Source organism: Callithrix jacchus, chromosome 7, assembly GCF_049354715.1.
Source record: "Callithrix jacchus isolate 240 chromosome 7, calJac240_pri, whole genome shotgun sequence".
Taxonomy (NCBI): Eukaryota; Metazoa; Chordata; class Mammalia; order Primates; family Cebidae; genus Callithrix; species Callithrix jacchus.
Window position 1 is genome coordinate 135,513,876 of NC_133508.1, and position 21,575 is coordinate 135,535,450.

The 21,575-nt window shown below is 33.1% G+C and overlaps 1 protein-coding gene across 4 annotated transcripts in view; it reads right to left on the bottom strand.

Moving 5' to 3' along the window:
- The window catches only part of DPYD (dihydropyrimidine dehydrogenase), an 895,784-nt gene that overhangs the window by 505,506 nt on the left and 368,703 nt on the right, over window positions 1-21,575 (bottom strand). For all 4 annotated transcript variants that reach the window (XR_008473049.2, XM_035252229.3, XM_054236576.2 and 1 more), the window contains 2 exons: window positions 2,432-2,539; window positions 561-730 (listed from right to left, as the gene is read on the bottom strand). Coding sequence is in view for 3 of the 4 variants with exons in the window: in XM_035252229.3 (XP_035108120.1) it covers window positions 561-730; window positions 2,432-2,539 (278 nt within the window). In the remaining variant the exon portion in view is untranslated. The remainder of the gene's footprint in view (window positions 1-560; window positions 731-2,431; window positions 2,540-21,575) is intronic.

The following is a 21,575-nucleotide window of genomic DNA, read 5'->3' on the forward strand; positions in this document are numbered from 1 at the left end:
AATTTTACACATACTATTTTTAGTGTGTTAACTAACTACTAATTTTGAGTAGTGCTTATATTAGAACTCTTTAAAAATATACATGACACCCTTTTCTTTGTATTTGCTCCACAAATAATGAACTGACTGAAAGCATGACCAAGGTATACATCTTTGATGCAGCTTGTAAATTGGCTTATGGAAAATCCCAAATGTGTCTTATTACTACATTCTTCTAATATGCATACATTTTTTGAAGAGTACCTACTATTCAGGATATGGAAGACTTAGCACTTTCTTTTGTTACTAGTTAAATAGAATACATTTCAAACATATTAACACTAACAAGAAGCACTTGTGTATTGACAAAGATTAAATTTCTCATTTTATCCAAATCAGTATTACAAATTTTCTTTTACTTAGAATGTCTGAATTAGAAAAAACCAATAATATGTAGCCTAGAAATTTTTAAACTTAAATCTGACAATTTCAAGAACATTCTAGTGATTTAAACATTAACAGTTTCATCTCCTAAAATCTGTTGGAGTACAACTCCATATTTTCTGATGGTTCCATTTTACCTCCTCAGGGACAGCTCTTATATTAACAAAGCCTTTTCTGAAGACGATGAACACACGGCGAGCTCCACAACGTAGCGCAGATGTTGCACAGTCAAAGGCAGTGTCTCCAGCTCCGAGTACAATCACGACTCCCCGTATCGATGGCAATGGAGAGTGACAGGCGCACATTCCTGAATGATGAAAGGAAAACCCCATTTTCAAGTAGAGAAACCATTTCTGCATGACAGCTCAAAAGATTCTTGTACTCAAAGCAGTGTAAAATTGCATCTTGCAGTTTTCCAGGATGAAGTGTCACTATCAAATTATTCTGCTTCATTGAAAGACAGTTTTATTCCCATTTAAAAAATACGCTCATATATGTAATTTCATAGTGAGTACCTTTAGCTTCTTTTTTCCTTCTAGGATTGCTACAACACATTTCGAGGAGTTTAGGTCATAACAGACTGGAATCAATCAATTAAAACTCTCTTTGTCAAAATCATGATATGTATCTTTAGCTTAGCATAATTCAGTTTCTTTTTGTTAGAAGAGAATAGTGATTCTTATGATCTGTGTTAATAGTTTGCAATATTTCATTAAAATACATTTTTATATATTACCTTATATAATTTCTAACAAATAGCTCTGTTATATAATTTTGAATATTAACATGCTGAATAAGTGTCCTTAATGTAACTGAAGAATTTCTGAGAACTATTTTCTTGGAATAGTTCAAATAACCTTTTCCCTTTCATTACTTTCCTCTGGTTTCGTTTGTAAAACTGGGAAGAAAAAGAACTATGACTTTCTAAGCATCCATTTCTCAAAGTCATCTCTATGAAGATTTGGTGTCCATATGAAGATCCTTGTAAAAAAGTAAAATGCAAGTATGCTCTCTGTGTTAGGTCGCAAGGTAAAATCAGATTAAATAAAACTGTTCCTAAGATAAATTACTATAATTTTTAAAATGGTACCAAGAATAGAATAAACCTACAATTTCAATAAGTGTAATCATTTTGCTTGGAAGATTTTCTATTTGGGACACTATAATTTTTAAATATGTGCTAAGTGCACTATGACCTTCCTCAGAAAGGATGCAGGCATATATACATCCAGCTCTACTAGTAGGAAGAAGGTGAAGAGGGTATACATCTTTAGCTGTAAACTTCTGAAGAGTAAGTTAATATAGAAAGTTTCTTACTGTTTTAAATTCTGGGAGAAAAATAAAAGTTTGTATCTTTTCCACGTATAATTAGTGTAGGAATACCTGTGGCTCAGAGCTCTTTAAAAATAAATGTTTGAGGGATTTAGATTTTCTAGCTTTGGATAAAATATTAGAACTTTCCCCTAAGACAATGACTCTGGTCAAATCAAAGAAAGATACAGCCTTCACTTCACGTAGTTCTTCTTGGGGTGTATAAAGTGATAGGGTATCTATCAAAATATTTTACTTTAACTTCATAAAATTACTGTCTAAGAAAAGACAGCCAATCTTTCCACCTGTGTAGATACAAATCATGTAAGATATGTGATGATTCATCCTATTTTAAAGTAATTCCCAAACTGAAGGTACTGCCATTTCTTTGAAAAACATCTTCCAATGTTTGTTAAGGGCTCGTTTACCTTGAAGCAATTTTTCATGATGTAGTTGAGACCTGTACATAATACAGTGAAAATTCCTTGTCATGATGCTTTATTGGAAAATGAACAAACAGAATTCTGGCAAACTGTTGTATCTGGCCTTTTTTGTTTTATTAACTTTACATTGGGGTATTAGGCAAGGATGGGGTGTGAGATCTGAACAATGTCCTGCTTAGCTTGATTTTGATATAAATTTATAATACATAAAATAGGATATTCAATACTAATCATAAAACACAATATGTTTATACCTGCTTTACTGCCTTTGGCTACAAGTGGCAAAAAGTCTTTGGATGTGTAAAACCCCTGGTCCCGTGTCAGGCCTTGGAAGATGGTATCCTTATTGGGTTCTGGCAAACCTAATTAATCAAATTTATAAAATATCATTAGTAAAAGGAGGGACTTTTCCTACTAGATATTAAAACAAAAAAGAAGACTGATCTTTGAAATAATGTGGTTATTACAGGAAAAAATCTGTAGCAAATCAATATAAAAATGTACCAGATCTCAGAGTATATCTTGTATACCTTTAATATATAATTCAGTACACATCATAAATCACACATTAATGTATACATACAAATATATAGAAACATATGTATATACACACATAAACATATAACATTATAGAAAAAATCAAGTTATATTAATTCTTCATGTCATAAATAAGTCAGTTTCAGCTATATTAAAGACTAAACATTTAAAAAAACCTAAAAAAGGGTACATATTTATCTAATTCCTGAATAAGTAAAATAATTTCTTTTTTAATGGAAGAAAAACAAAGGAAAATACAATGTATTTTACCACAATCATTCAGCCACTGCTAAATTTCAAAAAAATATAAATGAATTCAAATGAAAATTTTTAACCAGGAAAATATTCAAATAATTAAATGTCTTTACTGTATAAAACGTTCTCAAAATCAATAAGGAACATATTAGGTTTTCAACGGAAACATAAGCAAAGAGTAATAAAAATTGGGAGAAGAAAAAATATAAATCACTTATAAGCACTAAAAATATTAACTTCATTAAGTAATGAAACTGCAAATTAAAAGAAAACAAGATTATAACTTCTCTATAAGAAGAAAAATATTTAAGAAAATTAGACTATACAGTAAGGGTAGGCATAAAACTTGTCATACCCTTTTGGTAGAAATATACATTGGTGTTCAATATCTAGACAATAGTTTTAAACTATCTTAAGAAAACACTAATACATACAAATAAAGGTTTAATGCAAAAAAATGATTAATGCAGAAAGAAGAAAATAAGGTGAGAGAATAGCAGAATGCCAGGTGAATGAAGAAATTAGTTTTACCATATAAAAGAAAAAGACAATGGAAAAAATGCAGCCCTTAAAATGAATATTTGAGGAATATGGTATAAGATTGTAATCAAAACACAGTCTTAAACGAACTTGCAGAATTCAAAACTCTGTATAGTATAATTCAGATTTTGTAAAAATGAATGTATTAATATAAGCTATGTAATCTTAACAGAGATCATTTCTGGTGGTGGTATTAAGGATATTCCAATTTTTATTATTTCCTTATTTTCCAAATTTTCTACATTGTGCATATATCAACTATAAATTAGAAAATTCTTACCAAAACTTTGAAAGGAATATGTGTAGCAGATTAAATTTTTTTCAAAGTGCAAATGAAGCAAATATTATAGCAGTCACCCCATCCAAGGCAAACAGAGATATAATTCATATAATAACACAAATACAGGGGAAAATATATAGTTTTACTTTATTACTAACACTTATTCTACCAATGGGTCATTCTAGGCAGGAGTTTATTTTACAATGAAATGAAGGGCAGTGGGCATTTGCTGGTAGATACAGAGTAATAAGCATGGCCCAAGGATGACTTTTGTCACATGAGATAAGGTGGGTGCCATATCTGATCCGAAAGCTGAAGGTTTTTGTGGATTGTGTGTAATCAGCAATAAACCACCACTGTCTCTTCAAATTAAACCAAACATATTTTCTTCCCCATTCAGCATCCCCAAATCTCCTTTTCCAGAACATTTGCTCATAAATTATTTTAAAAGAACTTTTGCTTTCAAAATGATTTCCATTATGTAGTAGGATGGTTAGGGGAGCCACCTCACCTGCCTTTGCCTCAGCTTCTCTGTAAAGGAAATGGGGATAAGACTGTTTCTTCCTTTCATGACATAAAAAGGTATACTGGTAACATAGAAATGATTATATAAATGTGTGACTGTTTATGTAATTCTTTTTGAAAACCCAGGGTGGAGGGATGGGGTTAGTAAAAATAGCCGAACATGTTCACGAAGGCTCTCTAATGACAAAACAACTTCTTCTGAAACCTATTAAAAGATGACTGATGTTTGGCCTACACTTGACTATTAAAACCAACATATACATATGTTACATATTAAGATTTAAATAAGGACCTAAATCTGCCTTTCATGTTACTACACTATAGAGATAGCATATGCTCTATATCATTTCATTTTCATGTTAAAAAAAACTACAAGCAAACAAGAAAAACAACCTGAAGTGCTGTGCGAGTTCAAGGTGAGATGATAAGCAAAAATTTTACCGTAGATCAAAAAAAAGCCACAGAGAATGTAAGTGGTGGATAAGTTCTAAAACTTTTTTTTTTTTTTAACAAAAACAAAAACAAATTCCTAATCTGAGCTTCTGCCATGGTTAAGGCAGAGAGGAAGATTTACATGTGTAGTTATTTTCTATAACCACTGCTAAAGTAAATGTTAGCTAAAGAAGTGCAAGGTACCCTTTTTCAACACACCATTGGACCCAGAGGGATGATATTTTCTGTCCTAAGAGGATTATTTCACAAGAAAAGTGCTTTAAATGTCATTCTTTCATTTGGATCAAGACACAGAGGAGGACAACTGAGTTTCCTGAGCTTTCATGCAACTCTGCATTTATCATTATAATGAATTTAACATTTACTACGTCAGGTTCTCCCCATAATTATTCAAGAGGGCGAGAGTTGGATGTTTTGCCATAAGGATGCTGGCTTAAGAAGAGGAAAAATGAGCCAGTAACTGGATAAGATTATCATGATTAGCTTTTCTCTTCAGGTTACTTAGCCACACCCCAGGTCACACACAAAGCCTCAAGGTCGATGGAGACCTCTTACCTGTGTGAAAGGTCATCCCTTCTGGCCAAGGACAGTGTATCTGAAGGTTTCCCTGTGGATATTTTGATAGTTTATGCTAACCATAATGCTGTGGGATGATCAGAAGCAGAGAGTTTGTCACTATACAGACTTGGGTATGAGTCTTTCCTCTCTCATTTACGAGTTCTGTGATCTTATATAAGTTCCTGTGAACATTAGGTTTAGGTGTCAACTCAGCTAGGCTATAATATTCAATGTAACACTAAGGTAGGTGTTTTCTGGGAAAGCCTTTTGTAGATGTGATTAATATCTACAACCAATTGATTTTAAAGAGATTGCCTCAATAATGTGGGTGGGCCCTATCCAATCAATTAATCAAAAGATCTTAAGAAGAAAATTGTGGTTTCCCTGAGGAAGAAGAAATCCTGTCTTAAGCCTGCACGATCAGCTCCTACTTGAGAGTTCCAGTCTCCGGTCCTGCCCTACAGAAATTGGACTTACCAGCTCCCAAAATTAAATAGTCCAGTTCCTTAAAATACGTCATCTCTATCTATCTATCGGTCCATCCAACTAATTATGTTTTCCTGGAAAACCCTGAAATTGAGTTTCTTATTCTGATCTGATTTTCTACTACTTCATTTCTAAAAACAGAAATAATAATTATCCTTTTCTCATGGATGTGATATTTTTTTAGAATATTAAAAATAGTATAAAATTATAAAAATATTATATGTATACAAATAAATTATATATATATAATTGAAACCTGGCACATAGTGAATACTCAATAAACATTAGCTATTAATATTAAAATAGGTTTATTCTATAATTTATCAATTATTTCATACTTCATATTGCATGGCAAGGAAGGAATAAAAACTTAAATCAAAGTAAAGTATTAAACCTTAGCAAATGTAAATAAAGTTCTACAAAGAAAGAAAAATGAGGCAACCTTAAGTGAAATATGAATGATAATGAAACTTGCAAATACTCATCTATCAAAGGAAGACTTCTTGGAGAGTAGGTGGCATATTAATAAATAAAGTACGTATCTATACCAGGATGACTTCAAAATGACACCGAAATGACTTTTTAATTCACCTTTCAGTGTGAAAAACGGAGTTTATAAATAAAGATGAATTGACAAGGATTTGACAAACAAAACAGTTCAGAGTAGTAGATATTTATAGTCTTTAAGTTTTTCAAGAAGGCCAGATACTTGCTTTGTTTCTTTAGGATAGTTATTAAAGTTTTTGGTGTTTTTGCATGTATTTATACAAAGGAACATCTCCTTAAGAATTATTTTTTTAAATAGTTATTTTCAAGTTCTCTGAAAAAGAAGGAATGGAGGGAGGGAGGGAGGGAGGGAAGGAGGAAGGATGGAGGGATGCAAGGAGGGAATTATAGGAAGGAGGGAAGGAGGGAAGGAAGGAAGGAAGGAAGGAAGGAAGGAAGGAAGGAAGGAAGGAAGGAAGGAAGGAAGGAGGGAGGGAGGGAGGGAGGGAGGGAGGGAGGGAGGGAGGGAGGGAGGGAGGGAGGGAGCTGTTAATGTTCAGAAAATTTAATTTAACATTTATTGACTACAGATACTACTCTAAATTCCTAGCAAACAGGTGACTATTATCTACCATAGCTCATTTTATTATCAAAATAACTATATGAGACAACTAATATTATTATCTACATTTTAAATATGAAGAAATTGAGGCATATAGGGATTAAACAACTTTGTTGAAAGATCACAGAACTTGTAAGCAGCAGTGCCAATTTCTAACATGGACATTGGTTGTAGAGTCTATGTTATGAGTTCAAAATGGCTGCCTTTATCATGTGTAAGGTTATAATTAGGCCAGGTTATAATGTGATGTTACATAACCAGTCATATCTAAAGTAATCATTCAACATATATGTATTAAGTTTCTCTACAAGGCTGCAGATATGCCTACCTCAGAGAATGTGTCTACAGCCAGGTTCCAATCTAGTGGCAGAGAAAGGACTGGCTGCTTCTCTTGTCGACATTTTTGTTTTGTGATTATTTTCTCTGGTACAATTCCTTCCTAAAATGTTTTCCTTCTTAAATGTATTCCTCTTGGGTATATGCTGGTTATTTTTCACTATTTGAAATTCTTTGAAACGTGTATCCTTGCTTTGTTTCCAAAGCACCTCCCTCTGGAACAACTACAGAATAAATAACAGCAGGATATATAGTAAATTCTTTCCTTGTGCTCATATAAAGTTTTGCACAACTTAGGTTAACATGAACAAGATATTAGATATTCTGTTACATATTAAAATCTAGTAAGTAATAAAGGAGAAAAAAAGGTTTTAAGGCTTTGCGTTCATAGCTATGGTAGGGCATGTGTAAGAATTACTCAGTTTCTATAATGTTTGCTTGTGTTACTTCACCAAGGCACTTGTTTAGTGTTAATTGAATGATGCAAGCATTTGTGTGATGCTTCTAGTTCTTGAAAGCATTCACTTGAATGACAGCTAAGCCATCATGGGAAAGACAGCCATCTTTGGATATAGCATCACAAATCCCAGGAGTGAAGAAGATAACACAGACCACTGAGATACTGCCTCAGGTCCCTGGCCAAAGACTGTGGCTCATAGAAATGGGCAATGCTGGCCAGGCACAGTGGCTCACGTCTGTAATCCCAGCATTTTGGGAGGCCAAGGCAGGTGGATCACCTGAGGTCAGAAATTCGAGATTGGCCTGACCAATATGGCAAAACCCCATCTCTGCTAAAAATACAAAAATTAGCCAGGCGTGGTGGCTCACGTCTGTAATTGCATCTAATCAAGAGGCTGAGGCACGAGAATCACTGCACCTGGGAGGTAGAGGTTGCAGTGAGCTGAGATTGCACCACTGTACTCCAGCCTGGGTGACAGAGTTGAGATTCTGTCTCAAAAAAACAAAAACAAAAGCAAAAAGAAATGGACACTGTCTAGTATACTGAACTCTATAGGAACATCAATTCTTATTATTTCACACAGGTGCTTTTTCAATAAGACTTCAGTAAACAAATAAAACAACAATGATTATGTTACTACTCTCAAGTTTTCTGGATGAGAACAGCAAAATGTAGCTGATGGCAAATGTCATAACGTTTTTACCTTCCAAAGTACTTTTGTATTTGAGATCTCACATGTTATATTATCTCAGTCCTTATTTTCTAACCCTGGCTTGGGAAATGGTGCTGCATTAAGAATAGTATTAAAATACACAGATTAAACATGTATGTATGGAATAAACGAGGCTAACTTTCACCCTTAGTAAAAGAAAACCCATGCAACAACTTTTGTCCTTATCTTTATTAAATCTTATAAAATATCTTAAGGCCAACTGACTTATTTCTATAATTTTGTAAATAGTATACTGGATAAGATTAAAAACTCTGAAGTCAGACTTCCTGCATTAAAATTCTAGTTCTAGCCCTTACTAGCTAATTATGACTTTGGCCAAATAAATTACTCTTTCTGGGCAAGAAGAGCCTCATCATAGGATTATTGAGAGAGTTGAAACAAAAAACAGGTATACAAACCTCTTTGTATAGATGTGAAATAAATGCTTCCTTAAAGCCTTTATTTGATGTAATAAAATGATACTTTTGAGTAGATACAAGTTAAATGATCATCTAATCCATGATATACACGATTAATAGTATTATGCATTTAAGTGGTGTTAGATAGGTAGTATCACAGTCCACGAAACTTAGCATCTTGGGCTAAAATAAAAGGCTGCAGCCATATAAGAGTATTATCCTAACTTCATTCATTCTATAGACTATGAACTCGAGCCACATCTGCATCGAAACAAGAAAAATATTAACAGCAAGATAATGCCCACTCCTGTAGAAAGTGTCATTCAAATTGGACCATTAAGAACAAAATCATGTCTCAGACAGCACTGACTAGGAATCTAAAGAACTGGGTTCTAATCTCATTATTTCTATTTTCTAACTGCACGTGAGTAAAACTGCTTAATCTTGTGGCTCTCAAATTCCTTGATTTACAAGGCAGACAACCCTGCTTACTATACAGGGTTCTTCTGAAAATTAGGTAGAAAAGTGCACATAAAGCACTACGGTAAATCTAAAATAACATTGAAATATAAGCAATTATTACTGCCTTGGGTAAAATATAAAAACCATGGGGGGAAAAGGCTTACATGATAAAGAGATTCATAGTAAACACCTTCAAATAAAAAAGATATTGCAATTAATCATGAGAAGCCATTTGGGTGGCTGTATACAGGATGTGTAGAAGAAGGTAGAAAATCATAAATATATGTGTCTATATATATGCGTGTTTATATATGTATTAGGGAAGATAAACTATTCCTGATTCAAGCCCTAGCAGTTGAGATTACAATATAGAAGTAAAATATTTCTTTCAAGGGCTTAACTAAGCATGTCACAGTTCCACAATGGATTATAAAGTGTTTCATCTGTCACTTAAAGATCCTCAAAGGATTTATGTCTTACTTCTAAGGGACAATAGTGCCATATGGGTTATCATTCTAGGATCTATATATTGATGAGAAAGAATAGATCAATGATGGCCTATTGTGGTTCTTTTCTCAGTAAAACTCCCCATCTTCTCCTAAACGTGTCACTGTAAATACATTTAGTACTGAGTGTTCAGACTGAATTCAGAAGCAAATGGAGTGATTCAATATAACCATATGAAATTAGATCACCATCACAATAGTATTCATTTCATTGATTTTTGAAATCCCCATTAAACATCTGTTTGATATAACTGCTGTCTATGATCTTTCTCTAAATGCGACCATACACATTAATTGTGTGCATCATACAATTGGTTAGAGAATAACAAGAAGACTTTAAAAAAATATTATGAATGGAGTCACCATTTCAAATCATAATTTTTCCCATTATGCTAGATTTTCTATACAGAAGCACATAACAATAAGTCCAGAACCAAGTGGAGTATTGAGTATTCTTATATAATTTTGAAAATCTGATACATGCTGAACTTCTCTTTATAATTAATGTATAAAACAGTAAAATTTAAAAAGCACTAGAAAAGATAATAAAATAACAAAAGAATTTCTATGAAGTTAAAAAGTATTTCAATTAGCTTTTATACTTCATGTAGAAAACACACAAATCCTATTATAGCAATGTAATTACTTCATATAACTTCATACTATAACATACTATCAGACCCCAGTTTAGAATATCTACAGGTGAGAAAGGATTTGAACAAATTTTTTATAACAAAGCAATGTATTAAGAAGTACAAGTACACATATGAAATGAATTGAATCTGAGTGGCTGAAATTCTTACCGAGGATTTTTTTTATCTGTAATAAATATTCAGTGATTTAATATAAACAAAATGAGAATACAGGTTGACCATTAATTTTGGTCTCATACTTTTTACTTTCTTTATACATTTGGAAAAAATATAGAGAGAATATTTTGTTTAATAAAATATTATTTACAGACATGGACAAAATATCCTTGAGTATATTGTACTTTCATAAAAAAATCATGTCTATACTTAGTAACTATTGCATCTTTTCTTCTATTTTTAGGACATTATAACACAACCAGAACAACCAACACTTTGGACAAAAAATAAGAAGTATTTTTTTCTTCATTATTATTTTATAATATTCCAATTTGCTTATAATGAGTAGAAGTTATTGCAATAATTGAAGTTATACTTTAATGCAAGCATTTGATCTAGTTAAAACAGTTCTAGAAAAGATATGTTAATATAATTTCATATTTCAGCCATAAAATTATCCTCATTCCTCTGCTTTATGGTATTATTTATTAAAATACACTTTATCTCTTGAGCCTTTTCTCGTCTCCTTTTCTTTATTTCCCTCCATTCTATTTCTCTGTTTCTTTTTCTCATTTGGCTTTTTTTATAAAACAATTTCCTTAAATTTTAATCCCCACATTGTGAAGTAGGGGTAAGCAAAAAACTCAAACAATACGCCTCAGGCAAAAATATTTTTTCTTAATGATTGGAGTTCTTAGATAGTGCTAGGAAATTACTGTTGAGGACTGTGTAAGTATACTATATCCCAAAGTAAAGAAATCATTAATAATAAAATACTAAAAAGGAACAGTTATATTACAAAATAAATCTACCAGGCTTACAAAGAAAACAAATTTGCAACAGCCACCTGCTGTGGAGATGAGGCAGTAATCTCAACAGCAGGAAATAAAAGGGAAGAGAGGAGAAAAAATACAAAAGCACAGACATTAAAAAAGTAATTAAAACACTTATCTCCATCGACATACATAACGGAAAAAAACCCTCAACCAACCACCTAAAAACATACTCTATTGAACTGCACAGTAGGAAACAGCATTAAAGCTGCCACCATAAACACACATTCTGTAGAAGGAAGAAGACCCCTTTAAAAATGTAATCTCAAAAGTATTACTAATGTGTTAATCACCAGTAAATGTACCTCACATTCATTGCATTGTATTAGTTACTTTCTGGAAGTTGTTTTTAAAAATTGTACTTTTACATTTTTTTACTCAACTAAATTCTTAAATACAGGCAGTGATAACCCCTTTATAAGTAATTGTTCTAGCAAATTATACAATCATATTGTGAGACTGAAATATTCTGTATTTGAAAAACTTTATGTAATAATTTTTAACATACCCTGCATTTCGATAATGCATTTAAACAGTTTCCTTTGAAGCAAATTAACCTTTGCTATAGTACTGGAAGAAAATGAGGTGAAGCACAATGTAGGAGTTAGGGTCACGGATTAAAACTGAAATGAAAGCTAAGAATCGTTCTGAATTACCCATGTATGCTCTGGCCTTCAGAGCTCTGCAAAGTAAAACAATACAAGACCGAGGAAGCAAGTGGCAGCCATTAAAATAAAGAACATGTAGTGAATGTGCTTGTGACTCTCGTAGCTGCTGGAACCTGTTTTCTACATCTATGAGATATTCTCCAGGCATATATGTGAAATAATGGAAAGCTGCTCTGTTCAGAAAGATATGATCTCTCTAATGGACTCTTGACTCTGTTACTTACATAGCTGTAAATCCAAGCATAAATAATTAAACTTTAAGCCTCAGTTTCCTCATGTTTAAAATGAGAAGTTACAAAACCGTATTTCCTTACAGAACTGCTATGTGGACAAGTAAGCATAAAGTAACTCTGTAATAATGAAAGAACTTAATTTGATAGGTAGAAAATGTAATTCACAAACATAGATATTGGTCATAACACCATATAATTATTTTATCTTGTAATGGTATTCATAGATCAGTGTCATTTTATTTTAATTCTGCATTTTCCACTTTAAATGATAAACTTCTGTGCAAATTTATTTTATTTTATTCTAAATCATTAATGTACTTTTATAAATATTCCAAAAAATTACTGTTCTCATAGATTTTTACAAGAACTATGCTAGATATTAGAAAATATTAAATTATTTTCATGCATAAATATATTTGGAGTATATTTAGTATTAATGTCACACTGCTGAGACTTAAAATCATAGAACTTTTCTTGGAATTCAGAAAATTCCACAAGAAAATCACTTTCTAAAGGGCATTCTTGATGGATGTGCTTGGTCAACAATTCCAAAAAATGTGTTTGATCTTTTTGCACCTCAGTTTCTTCATCCATAAAACAGGTAGATCATGTAGACATGGAATTCTCAGACCTGTCTAGGTTCTTTAGGGACTCCAAGACTATTAAAAAAAGAATACCTTTTATAAGTATGCATTTTATTGTGTACAGAGGGCTTATACATTTCATGACATTCTCCTAGGAGCCTGTGACTCAAAAATAATCAAAGAATCACATTTCCCCACTCTAATATTAAATCAATTACACTATATCATATCCCAATGCCTTTTCAAGTGTACACACTACAATGTAAATGCCAAAGGGCACTGCAATTTTTCATATCTGACAATTACTGCATACCTGTTTATAAAACATGAGTACCTTTTTATAAAGAATTTGTAAGAATTTTGGGTCCAGTGTAAGGGGAAGCAATAGTTTTTAACATCAGACATAATTATATTCATATCAATATGTGATAGGGTTGGGTGTATCCACACCCAAGTCTCATCTTGAATTATAATCTTCGTAATCCCCACAATTCCCATGTGTTGTGGGAGGGACCTGGTGTGTGGTAACTGAATCAGGGTGGTGGTTTCCCCCATGCTGTTCTCATGAGAGTGAGTGAATTCTCATGAGATCTAATCGTTTTATAACATCTGTCATTTCCCCTGCTGGTACTCCCTCCATCCTGTCACCCTGTGAGTGAGGTGCCTGCTTCTCCTTTGCCTTCTGCCATATTGTAAGTTTCCTGAGGCCTCCCCAGCAATGTGAAACTGTGAGTCAATTAAACCTCTTTCCTTTATAAATTAGCCACTCTTGGGTATTTCTTCATAGCACTGTGAGAACCAACTAATATACTACATCATAAATACTAGCTCTGTAACATTGCATACTCACAGTTATTTAAATTTTAAGTCTCAGTCTTCTTAACTATAAAACCTGCTTTGCTGGAATATTAAATGAGATAATATATCTCAATAATATGATAATTGCTAGCATGCTGACTGAAATATGGAAAATGGTAATAGATGAACTGACTTTATGTACTTAAAACTTAAAAGAATCTTATTATGTTCATAAGTATACCTTTCTTGACATTGTTTTTCCTTGATATTTAACAAAATTATTATATAAAACACCATAACAACAACTTTAACAACAATGACAACTACGGACACTTTAAAAAATTTGGTCCCAATTGAAATTTCCTTGGCTACTGGTGATTAAGCATATAAAACTTGGCAGTTTCAATGTATAATCATTACATATCTAGTTCTGAAATTTTGGTTACATAAAATCATTTAAAAATAGTAGATCATATTCAACTTTTAGATTTGGAAACCAGCTTGAATTTTTTAAGAATTGTGAGTACAATCAGTTGGAAATACAAATCCTAGGTATTTAATTTAAACATTTATTCATTAATATTTACTGAGTGCCTACTATATGTAAACACAATATTTGGTGCTGAGAATACATAGATGAGTGCCTACTGTGGGCTAAACAACATATGAGGTGCTGGGAATATATACGTCAATATCTTCTGGTGTAGTAGGAAGAAGAACATGTAATTTTTAAAAATGTAGAATAGAGCAAGATGCATGCTATGAGAGAAGGATGTATAGGTTACCCCAGGAGCAGTTACAAAGGGCACTTCACCTGGACTGGAGACAACATTCTTTTTTTCTTATTGCATTTTAGGTTTTTGGGTACATGTGAAGAACATGCAAGATTTTTTCAAAGGTACACACATGGTAGTGAGATTTCCTGCCTTCTTCCCCATCACCTGCATCTGGCATGTCTCCCCATACTATCTCTCCCCAACTCCCCACCCCTCACTGTCCCTCCCCTATTTCTCCCCTACAGACCCCAGTGTGTGATGCTCCCCTCCCTGTGTCCATGTGTTCTCAATCTTCAACACCCACCTATGAGTGAGAACATGTGGTGTTCGATTTTCTGTTCTGTGTCAGTTTGCTGAGAATGATAGTTTCCAGGTTCAACCATGTCCCTACAAAGGACATGAACTCATCGTTTTTGATGACTGCATAATATTCCATGGTGTATATGTGCCACTTTTTCCCAGTCCAGTCTATCATCGACAGGCATTTGGGTTGGTTCCAGGTCTTTGCTCTTGTAAACAGTGCTGCAATGAACACTCGTGTGCATGTGTCCTTATAATAGAACGATTTATAATCCTTTGGATATAAACCCAGTAATGGGATTGCTGGGTCAAATGGAATTTCTATTTCTAGGTCCTTGAGAAATCGCTACACTGTCTTCCACAATGGTTGAACTAATTTACACTCCCACCAATAATGTAAAAGTGTTCCTATTTCTCCACATCCTCTCCAGCATCTGTTTGGAGACAACATTCTAAAGTTGAGTCTTAAAAGATTGATGTTTTCAGTCATAGAAATAGGGGACGAATGAGCTTCATATACAAGGGCATGAAGGGGTATGAGTTCAATCTGACAAGAACTGGGGTATGGTGAGGGGAGCAGATAGAAGGAGACAGGGAGAAGCAAAATGTGAAAATTGACAAACAGGCAGAGGACAAACTATGAGGGGTCATTCAAGTCACACCAGAATGTTTGGATTTTACACTGAGGAAACATTTTAGGAAATGATGTAATCCTAAGCTTTGTATGTTAGCAAGAATGAATCGGTTGTAGTATATAGAAATAATTTGCAGAAAATATAATGGAAGAAGAGGATGTAAGGGGATACTGTATAAATCCAGATAAGAAAGGAAAACTTCTCTTGTACATCTTAACCAGGATTACCAGTAACCTCCACTAACATGGCATTGCAGGGGGTATCCACAGCTTAGTATAAACACAGCTTGGCCTCCTGGGGCAACAACTGCACTCAAAGCTAAGTAATTTAAATTATAGTGTTTATATTAAGACAAATGTAGAGAGACTGAGAAATGAAATGCAAATTTTGAATGAAATTTTAATACTTCAAAGAAATTCTATATATGGCATTCGAAACTGTGCCTCCAGATTCCCTAGAGGTATGTTTTCATTCTCTTCTCCTATTACAGTAACTTAAATGGGAAAAAAATGGCACTTATACTAGGATACTGACAGTGGAGATGCAGAAGAATAAAAATGTAATCCCAATATATTTAGACATTAACTTCATAGGATTTGGTCCCTAGTGGTTGTAAATGGCAAGGTCAAAGCTGAGTCTCAGCTTTCTGTTGTATTTCAATAGTGTGTGCTTGACTGTGATTCAGTATAGTGGAAGAGAGGCAGATTTAAGGGAAGAGAGTTGTTCCTTTTTGGAAATATTTAATAGAGTGTGGAACAAATGTCTGAAACTCATGAGAGAAATCTAGTCTGGATAAACAAATTTGAAAATTATTAGCAAAAAGATGGTACAGGGAGACAGAGAGGCTAATGAGCTAATCCAGGAAGAGTGTATACAGTAATAAGAAGAGAAGGGCAAGAGGGGAGCACAAGATAACACACCAACCTTAAGAAAGGAAAGAGGAAAGGAAGCTAAAATGGATACTGAGGAAGGACCAATCAGTTATTAGAAGGGATGGGAAAAAGTGGTATGCTGAAAGCCAACAAAAGAGAGGTATCAGCTCAAATCAAAGTTTCTCATTATCGCAAAAGAAAAATAAAGATAAAAATTTAAAAAATTATAAGGTGTATAACACTGTGTACTCTGTAAAGCACAAAGAAAGTGTTCAAAAGAATACTTTTGATTTTAGGTGTCATCTTTCTTGATTTTTAAGTGCAATACAAGGCCACTAGCCTACAAATATAAACAAAAAAGATTTATTGAAAGAGAATATTAAACAGAACAAAAGCAACAAAATACAAATGCATATATTGTAACTATTAGAATCCATTTAAATGAGCCAAATTAGAAGAGGAAAGGGGAAAACTCTATAATAACCGTACTGGGAAGTATTCTAGTGGTAATGTCAGACAGAGTATAAAAAGAATGAATTGGCTAGAGGGGGAATACATCAGATGCCTTCTCAGGAATCATTATAATGAAGAATATTTTTCCACTGGAGTGCTTTCTCAAGAAGTAAAAATTAAGTAAGTAATGGCAACTGCACATTAATTAAATTCTGAGTGTATGATATAAAAGAGACATAACTTAAATTGTATACTATTTGTTTCACAAAAAACATTTAGAAAATCTTCCCTTACAATCTTAAAGAAATGCATTAAAATTAAAGTCCTGAACAAGGAAGGTGTTGTTTATACACTAGTGGGTCTGGAAAGCCCACAGAAGAGTATATTCATGTCTGGTTTACCTTATCACAAATTTTCTGACCTCTGAAAGCAAAATCAAATAAAGACTCCTACACAGTAGGAATACATGGCTAAGGTAGCAACATCTAGGTTTGTTCTCAGTTTCCTCACCTAGTAGCTTTGTGTTGTATGGCAAATTAGCTTACCTCCCTGTGCTTTAGTTTCCTCACCTGTAAAATAAAATGTTTAGTACTTCCTCACGTGACCTGTTTTAAGTGCTCTTGAATTATGAAGCACTTAGACAGATATGAGAAATTTAATAATAATGGAAATTATTTTTATTTTAATTGGAGCATATTGAAATGTATAATAATGTGCATTTAACATAAATTTAATAATACACATATAAATATATATTGATGTGCAATAGGCAAACCAGTCATGTTGTCATTTATCCCACTACTAGGTGAAGAATCTATAGCAATAGTTCATGGTGGATTAATCAGGGAGATCAAATAGAAATTCCTAGTTGCTGTTTAGACTCTATTTAAATTCTCTGTAAGCTAGAAAATATATAATACCCATTCACAAATTATACTAACATTTGAACCACTCTAATGATAATATAGAGAGCATACATTTTGACAGAATCAATAAAAATCTCACATTTTTAAAGGCAATGTAAAATAATGAATTACATTCCAAATGCCTTTGGTTTAATAAACTGAGCAGTCTGCTTTGATACTTTTCTTTTGTTTCAGTTTCTGAGAAGGTAATTTCTATGATGACGTATGGTTTTAGGACCATTTTTAATCATTTGTAAATACTTTAATATTTTTTTAAAGAAGGCATATTCTAATGCTACACGATGTGATTCGTCCTCTTAGAGCAGCCTGCATAAAGGACCATTACTGGCAATAAAGTCTACTCTAATCAGTTTACATTACAGCCACAATCTAGACTCTTTTGAAACCCTAACTTGTTTTTTGCCAATGTATTCTACAGAATGTAAAGAAAAAAAGAGAGACTGTAGTTCAGAAGGTCTTTTCACCACTGTCTTAAATATAGGTTTAACATTATACCAGCTCAGTAATAATAATATTTTAAAAGTTTGCAATTGTAAAGTGATTTATTACTTAAAAATGTTTCTTATATATTTGAGCTCCACAAAAACTCTATGGGCTAGGTATCCTAATGCAATTTATAGATGACAAACCGGTTCACAGCCCTAAAAAAAAAGCTTTCTATAATCTCACAGACAATAAGTGGCAAAGACAGATTTAAAATAGCTAAAATTCTTAAATACATTATTTCTTCCACCATTTTATAAAATATACTTTAGGGCAGCATTTAATCTTTATTGTTAGGGAGAGAAAAACAAAGGAGACTTAACCTAGTCTGAAAATTTGGCATACAATGCTACACAGTGCCTTTAATTTTCTGAAAGTTAATATAGCTGTTTTATTCATAAGAAAGAAAAAATGCTTTAAAGATTAGTAGGTAATTACTCACATATCATCCCACCTACACTACATTTTGGAATGATTTCAGGTAAACCACACCCACTGAAATTTAAATGACGTCTTGTAAAAGTATCTTCTAAGCACTATTCATTTGTTTAAAGTACAGATCTACAATGACAAATATCATCAATTTATTTTGAGAAAAGGGTAATAATTAAAGCATTATTTTCCCTCTTTCACTGCAAGTCGTTTGACCTGTGTTAAGTCAACTATCAAATTTTCATTCATTATTTCTACAGGAAGGATTATGCCAGCTCCAAAAAGTATAAATCTTCATTTGTCAAATTTAAACTATACTGTCCCAGATACCATCAGGCCTCATAGTTCTTATCCCTTAAAAACAGCAAAATATTGTCAAGTCATACCACCTCCCCATACCCTCAGATGACCCTTGGAATCAATAATATTTGTAACTTGTAAGTGCACAGTTAAGGAGAACAGAAGGCGAGTGCTGTCCTCGTTAACCACATTGAGCTGTGATACTACAGCTGACTCCCTTGTGTGGCCTGTGATCAATTTCAATCTCCTGACCAAGAATAAAAGAATGCAGACTCCTGATTCTGGATTCATCTTTAAAGGAGATTATAGATTTATATGTCTGCAGTGGGAATGAAAGATTTAATTCAACTGGCATCTCAGGAAAGAATACATCTAAACTATCATTCCTTCTCATTACCCTCACTGCTTCCAGGTCCTCTATTGACAGAACTAAATACTGAAAAATGTATACACAATGGGTTAAAAAGCAAAGCTGTCTTTGTGGACATATGATCAACTAACTACAGAAACAGACTCCCTAGGGGTTTCACTACATGATTTCCAATGGAATCAGATTTTGTATCTCAGATTTCTTTATAAACATTATAATTTCTTGCTCAACTTCTTCATGTGAAATCCCAATTTTTTAAGCAATTAAATAATTCATTATTTCTTCTACTCATGATTAGCTGCTTCCAAAATACATATATCCAAGCACACTGGTACATCTGGGGAGCTTTAAAATGCAAAGCAACTGTGATGTCAGAAAGAGAAAAGACATCACCAGTTTTAGTTTCATATCTCTATCTGTAACTATATATTAATGTATATATATGTGCACGTGTGTGTGTGTGTGAACCTACATTTGTATGATAATAGATGTATTCATCTGTTTTCACACTGCTGATAAATACATACCCAAGACTGGGCAATTTTCAAAAGAAAGAGCTTTAATGGACTTACAGTTCCACATGGCTGGCCTCACAATCATGACAGAAGGCAAGGAGGAGCAAGTCACATCTTACATGGATGGCAGAAGGCAAAAGAGAGCTTGTGCAGGAAGCTCTTGCTTTTAAAACCATCAGATTTCTTGAGTCCCATTTACTATCACAAGAACAGCAGGGGAAAAACTCACCCCAATCATTCAATCATTTCCCACCAGGTTCCTCCCACAACATGTGGAAATTATGGGAGCTACAAGATGAGATTTGGGTGGGGACACAGAATTTCATTTGGGTGATAAACTGTTTCAATGGGTTTATATTAAAAATGCATAAATCTTATTTTTCTATACAGATAAATAAAGTGTCTTATTGTTGAAAGTCAAGTAAATATAAGGTGTTCTGGGGAGTTACAGGGACAATCCATGCAACTTTAATTTGAAAATTCTATAATTAGTATTAAATAACTTTTTCAGTACATCAGATAACATTTCCAATTCCACATGATCACCACCATCATCACAGCGAACAGTTTTCGAACATTCACAATGCATCATGTACTGTACTAGACAAATCCAAGCCAGACCCTGTTTGGGTCCTGACTGTGCTACTTTCCAGCAAGTTAGTTTACCATGTTTTACTACAGCTTTTTCCATCTGCAAAACAGGAATAAGATCTTTAATAGCACTGAGCTTATTAAGATTTTACTAAGAATTAAATGAGATAATATAAGCAGACCTAGAAATAGTGTGCACTGAACTTAATAGTTACTACACAGGTGTTAGCTGTAGTAAAATGAATTCTGGTTCATTTCTTCATTCTTTCATAAAAATTCATCACTTCTCATGTTGCAAGAACTGTCTTAGGAAATAAAGAATATCCCAACACTCGATAATCTGACCTTGGCAGGATTTTTTAACTTTTTCTAGGAAACAGTCTTCTCATATGCAAAATCAAGGTACTAAAATTTATCTTGCAGCACGGTTGTTCGGATAAAATTAATGAGTCATACAAAGTGCCTACCACAACACCAGTTACATATGGGAATGGTAAATAAATGCTTATTGAATAAAGGAATACAAAACTGAATGAATGGATAAATGAATGGTTGGAAGAATGGGTATATGCTATGGTTTCAATCAAATGAAAAATAAGAATGAATAAATCAACTATCAGCTCATAGCACAAATTTATAGGTAAAATTAAAATATCACTATATATTAAAAATGAAATATAACAGGTAAGAAGTTTTTACATGAACCTCTGGCAAAATGTAAATTTATCCTGATTCCTCCAATACGGAAATCAGTGTCCAGTGGAAATGTCAAGGACATGAATAAAAACACACACATATATATGAATATATTTCTTTCACAGAAGCTAACTTATCTCTCTTTATTAATTGTCAGATAGGTTTGAAGCTCAAAAGGCCCAAATTTGGCAGTGGTAGTGAACTAATATTATAAAACTAATAAGGCAATTTATGGTATGTTTACCAGTCAGGGGTGATTATTTTACCACTTGATTTTTAAACACTTAATGTAGCCCTCAAAAATAGCTAATTAGTTTGAAACATCCCTGAACAGAAATAAAGAAAACATAAAAGTGGGAATCATTTTGATGCTTTTATTTTAAGAGTAATGACTCTACCTTAGACAAAAGAAGTAAATTAGTAACAGAATCTGTTTCCCTATGCAAATGTTAGTAAATGAAAATTATATCTATTCTGTCTCAAACTG